Source organism: Scomber japonicus, chromosome 7 (genome assembly GCF_027409825.1).
Source record: "Scomber japonicus isolate fScoJap1 chromosome 7, fScoJap1.pri, whole genome shotgun sequence".
Lineage (NCBI taxonomy): Eukaryota > Metazoa > Chordata > Actinopteri > Scombriformes > Scombridae > Scomber > Scomber japonicus.
The window spans coordinates 29,098,246-29,104,222 of NC_070584.1; the positions used below are offsets into that span (position 1 = coordinate 29,098,246).

General features: G+C 43.2%; 1 protein-coding gene across 2 annotated transcripts; it reads left to right on the forward strand.

Moving 5' to 3' along the window:
* Nucleotides 1-1,536: 1,536 nt before the first annotated feature.
* b3galt2 (UDP-Gal:betaGlcNAc beta 1,3-galactosyltransferase, polypeptide 2) lies at nucleotides 1,537-3,549 on the forward strand. Of its 2 annotated transcripts, XM_053321952.1 has the most exons (2): nucleotides 1,537-1,847; nucleotides 1,914-3,549. In XM_053321952.1, exons 1-2 carry the CDS (start codon nucleotides 1,537-1,539, stop codon nucleotides 2,881-2,883), a joined length of 1,281 nt encoding a protein of 426 aa, XP_053177927.1. In that variant the 3' UTR covers nucleotides 2,884-3,549. The 2 variants fall into 2 exon arrangements, with proteins under 2 accessions (XP_053177927.1, XP_053177926.1); XM_053321951.1 differs by having other exon boundaries at nucleotides 1,537-3,549.
* The last annotated feature ends 2,428 nt before the right edge of the window (nucleotides 3,550-5,977 follow it).

A 5,977-nucleotide genomic window follows, 5' to 3' on the forward strand; every position in this document is an offset into this window, starting at 1 on the left:
TAACTCCCTGTGGGCAACAGATGCAGTCATTCACGTCACATTTTGTCCGTGTTGTTGCATGTGTTTGTGTTTGCATGTGAACAAATGCGTATGTTTCCTTGCATGTCTTCCTGTATTCATGCCTGCCCGCGGTAGAAGATCAAGCAGCCCGGGTGGTCTCAGCTAGACAGTAGGCAGTATTGATAAGCTGAAGGTGGAAGGTGAATGGCGGGTGAAGGCTGTTATCGCCAGAGGCTGGCTCAGGCTTCGGCACCACTGCCTGCTGGACCCTGAAAACTCATTTTGACAGATGCATCTCCTCCCTAGCTGTCGACGCGTGGTGGGGGGCTGATGACACTCGCTCGCCCAAGCGGCTCAGAGTAGCGTTAGTCGGCATCACATTGAGCAAACCTGCAATTTATACTTCTGCCCCAGGCATTAAGCTGAATAATGACATGCAAGAAGCAACTACCATCTCACCATGCCCAGCACCAGATAGACAGCTCATCGTTTCCACAATGAACTTCATAGAGCATTTTCTATTCTTCACTATTTTTAGATTGTTTTAACTGAGAGATGGGATTTTGATGATCTAGTAAATGTTCTTATTTTCTGTCACTGAGTGAAGTAAGAGGACAAATGTGCTTGTTTAGTCAACTGTGTTTGATTGATTTATTCTAAAAAATGTGTGTCATGCGACTATGCACACATCTGTTTGTGCCTTTTCTCAACCATACAGATGCATGTTATGCATAGTAATTTTTACAGCTTCTACCCTTCTGACATGCTTGCAACATTATTCTCTAAATCTCCCATTTTTCTATCTTCAGAAAGCCACATCCCTAGAGCCTGCTGGGTGCTACGTCCCTGTCCAATCAAAGATGCTACAACGCTGTCATATTGATTCAGCTTCTCCCTTTCAATATGTTAAATCAACTTACCAAAAGAGCCATTTACCATAGTGGGCACTGCATACACAGAAGGCTCTAATTGGGGCTTTTGCATCTGGAAGAAATTAATTTACACTTACTCTCTCAGTGTCAAAACAAACCATAAATAAAATAATTAAGAAAGAAGCTCCCCACAAGTAGAATAAAAGAAACACACACAATTGACATGTGGCTCAGTGCCAGTGAAAAGGAGGTGCTTTTTGGACCGCTGCCAACTGTTTTCTCTGTTTCTTTTTTTCTTTCCAGATTAGAGAGAGCAAACACAGAGGAGGTGACCCTTATCATATCCTGAAGGAGACGAGACATAGAGCATGACCCTCTGTTTGTCTAAAGAAGTGCCAAAGAAGAGTCAGGGAGAAGCCTCAATGGCCAGAGAATCATCGCCTTCCTAGCTCCACCAGGAGCCCTTTTAACCCTGCTCCAAGCTGCACTGAGGGGCTAAAACGTTCCCCTGACTCCACCAGGAGGCTCACTCCAACCCATCTGCCAGCTCAGATAACCCTCTGACTGTTGGCAACCACATGTTTGAGGTGACTGTATGTGACCGCCGCCGCCGCCCATTCTCGAGCAGCAGCAGCAGCATCCTCCTGCGACCCCTACCTGCACCATGCAGTGGAGACGGCGGCACTGCTGTCCCATCAAGATGACCTGGACGGTCAAGCGTTCGCTATTCCGAACCCATGTGGCTGGCCTCCTCTCTCTGGCCCTGCTCTTCACCCTCTTTCTATTTTTCAGCCACCAGGACTGGCTGCCTGGACGCAGTGGGCCCCGGGAAAACCCACTGGCCTACACCGTCAGGGGCTTCCGTAGCCCCAAGGGAGAAGCGAACCAAAGCAGCTCCCTGAGGAGCCTGTGGAGGGAGGCGGGTTATGTAGCACCAAAGCCTCTGCTCAACCTCAGCTCTCAGCAGGCAGAGGGGCCAGTGGGAGAGGCTGGAGGAGGAGGAGGGGGAGGAGGAGGTGGAGGTGGAGGGGGTGGACCCAGGATGGGTGTAATGGGACTTGGGGACTCCATGAGCACTAACAACAGTTTACAGAAGGAGATGGGTGTGGGAGGGAGACTTAGTGCGCAGCCCTACCGCTACATCCTGAACGAGCCTTTCAAGTGCAGGGACAGTACGCCATTCCTCATCCTCCTCATTGCAGCCGAACCCGGCCAGGCTGATGCCCGCAATGCGATTCGGCAGACATGGGGGAATGAGAGTATAGCAATGGGCCTAGGGTTCATTCGTCTGTTCTTGCTCGGCATGGGAAAGAGCTCGGACACCTTCCTCCAGAGCAGCATAGAGGAGGAAAGCCGTATTCACCATGACATTATCCAACAGGAATATCAGGACACTTATTACAATCTGACAATTAAAACCCTTATGGGCATGAACTGGGTGGCTACCTATTGCCCACACGTCTCTTATGTGATGAAGACAGACAGTGACATGTTTGTCAATACTGAGTATCTCATCCAGAAGCTGCTGAAGCCTGAGCTGCCTCCCAAGCAGAGGTACTTCACTGGTTACCTGATGAGAGGCTATGCACCAAACCGAAATAAGGACAGCAAGTGGTATATGCCGCCGGAGCTGTACCCAAGCGAGCGCTACCCGATATTCTGCTCTGGCACAGGATACGTGTTCTCAGGGGACATGGCCGAGCAGATCTACCAGGCCTCTCTCAGCATACGTAGGCTTCACCTGGAGGATGTATACGTGGGGATATGCCTGGCCAAGTTGCGCATTGACCCGGCGCCGCCACCCAATGAATTCCTCTTCAACCATTGGCGGGTGTCTTACTCCAGTTGTAAGTACAGCCACCTGATCACGTCCCATCAGTTCCACCCTAATGAACTCATCAAGTTTTGGAACCACTTGCAGAGCAACAAGCACAACGCCTGTATCAACATGGCCAAGGAAAAGAACGGCAGGGCCAGACACCGAAGGTTTCACGGAGAGAGGCCTCCATGATGCATCCTGTGATTATCACCTGTCTCACAAAAAGGGAGATGGGTGCACTGTAACGGCTGGTGGAGGGCATGTTGAACTCAGCACTATATACTGTATGGGGAAAAGCACATTGTTTTGGTATTGTGTACAGTTGAAGATCCAAACTATTTTTTTAATTTGAGAAAAACAATGTCAAGTATTGTAAACCTGTTGAGCTATTTCTAAAAAGGGACACTGGTGGGCTGGTGGTCTGTGATATGGAGCATGCACAAAAGCTGCTGCAGTGCAAGAGTGGTGATTGTGATAATTCAGGTGCCAACAGAAAGATGGTAATTCATGCTTCAGTTAATGTGAGGGTTCTCCTCTAAAAGGGTAGTACAGTATGTCGCACTCTAGAAACCTAAAAAATATAAAAAAATAAAAAAATTTAAGACACAAATGTGTTTACACAGACAAAGGGAAATGTACATGTATTATGTCGAAAGTTACTACACTACCTAAATATGAATGAAAGTATCTTTGACGTTGACCAGTTATGCTGCCCTGTTTCTCAGTGTTTACTTTACAGATTTATCAAATAACACAACTCTAAAGAGAAGGTTTATCTGTCATATTCTGTATTTTATTTTGAAAAAAAATGAACATGAAAGCACTCAGAATCACGTCAGAGATGACTGAGATTGTATTTTTTAAAGCTTTACATTGAGTATAACTGCACTTGAGCAAATGTGCAATGAATCAATTAACAATTAAATGTACTGAAATCATTTTGTTTGTAGTTGTGTGTGTGTGATTTATTGTGGACCCTTATGAATTCAATCACTTCTGGTACTGTATATGGGTCATTTTCTGTCCCTCCAATGAAATTTCAAATAATCCATGCACATGTAAATTATTTAAAATACCAAATAGCTCTCGAGGACCCCTAAAATGGCTTTTTTCTCTTGTCCCTCCCTCTTGATGACCAACTTACATATCAAATATAACAGTTCAAAGCTACTTTTTGTGGTATGATTTTGTTGATTTATGTTGTTGGGTTAGGGTTAGGGTTAGGGTGGTGTTAATTTAATCATAAACATATTTTAAATAATGATAATTATGCTCTGAAGTTGTGTCCCTCAAGATGTGCGCAACCCTGTTACCAAAGGTTTTTTAGCCTTCCGAAAGAAGAACAAAAACAGTGAGCTTTGTGACTCCATTTATTTTGCTATTTGCCATTTATTTGGGGTAAAGTGTGATCCAAAAGCTTAACATCATCTCCCCTTAGAGAGTGCAGACTTCTCACTTCTTTTACTTCTTGCATGACCACGGCTGGTTTCATTGCCACCCAGCAATCATATCACCTAAAACATAATTCTGAAGCAACCAGGTAAATTAGGTGTATAGTCTACAAATATAACCTCTTATTGTTAATAAGAAGGTAATATTGTATTCAGTGGACCCTGGAGAAGTGCATTAACTTCCAAATAGAAAATTCAAAACATTCAGAGAAGTTCAGGTCAAGTAGAAACAATGGGAAGACAAGTAATCTCAAGGCTGAGTGATGAGAAATGAATTAAACATTGAACTCTTCAGTATACCCGGGGGAATACAAAATATTCTGAAGCAAAACACCTAAATTTAGATTTTAATTAAAAATGAATGCATATGATTTTGAAAAGCTGCCAATGTTACTCCAGGTGGAACTGAACATTCAGCCTGCATAAGTGTGTGTGTATGTGTGTGTGTGTGTGTGTGCGTGCGTGCGTGCATGTGTGTATATTAAGGTAGAGGGAGGCAATAAATAAATACACACTCCAGTGCTCGGGGCCACCAACAAAAAGAGCATATATAATTGGGTGATGACTTGAAATAGCCTATATCAGATTAAGGTAATCTAATTAAACTAATAGAGAGCAGGGAGCCCTGCACTTTTTCCGCAGACTTCAGTGCACTTCCGTCTGTCTGGTTTTAATCACCTATACATTTGAGTGACTCTGTTTAGGGAGCTGTAAAATGGGTGAAGTTCATACAATGGTATAATTTAAGTTGCTAATCACTAAGCAGAAGCGTCTTAAGGGAGGGGAGGGGGGCTGAAAGGTAAAGAGACAGCAGTGGGGATATCAAGATGTTCATCTCAGATATAAACTGCACAGCGGCAAGGAATTATTTGTTGCCTGAGCCAGAGGCAAAGACACAACAGCTTTATTTGTTAGTTTGCACGCATGCATGTAAGAGTTTGTGCCATCATATGAACCTCAGTTTGACAGTAATCTGCAGTTGGGGCAAGATTTTTAGGGAGACATCACATCATTATCGCAAATGAGAGCAAGTCTTTCAACTCATATTTTCCATATTTACCACTACAGTCTGTTTAGCATATTCACAGGCAGTTTTCAGGTGAGGTAGGCAAACAACAGAATTGTTTTCTTCAAATATAGCTCCTGAAATGAGTATGGGATCTACTTGTACCTTATTGTTATGTGTGTCTGCAGCCTTTCTGTCAATGACATGATTTCAGCATCTCTTGGTTATTGTGGAGACTGTCATGTTGTGTCAGAAACTTCCTTTAAAGCGATCCCAAAGAATATTCTTTCTTCTGGTGACTTAGAAATGGGTGAGGTCCACACACAAAACAGAGGCATACGGGAAGCACAGTGTGGTATTGAAAAGTACATTGTTCACAGATGTACTCCAAAAAGCTTGCACATAAACGTATTCAACACCTTTTTGTTTAGCATGATTGTGCAAAGTACATTCTGACCATATTAAGATACAAATTTATACCAATCCAGCAGAAAGATGTTACTATTACAGATGGTTGTTCAAAATAATCTAGGACAAATGTTGGGTATATAAATATTAAGTGTCTTTGGTGCATACAGTTTTCAACATGTTTATTTCAATTTATTTCTTCTTAGAAATTAATTGCCTTGGTTACCTGAGGCCTGAATAAGAACATTTGTTAACAAGTACGTTTAGGTAAAAAATGGCTACATAAAAATGGAATGAATTGCAGAGTCAGCTATTTGTTATCATTCATGTCCAACTTTCAGGCCATATTTTATGCATTTTATTTGCATACATCTATTTTAGGGCAGAGGTCTGTGTTCAACAACCCATCATGAATTCCTAC

Bases quoted from the DNA above. Each gene is read 5' to 3' on its own strand.
- b3galt2 (XM_053321951.1), top strand. From the start codon at position 1,537: ATGCAGTGGAGACGGCGGCACTGCTGTCCCATCAAGATGACCTGGACG.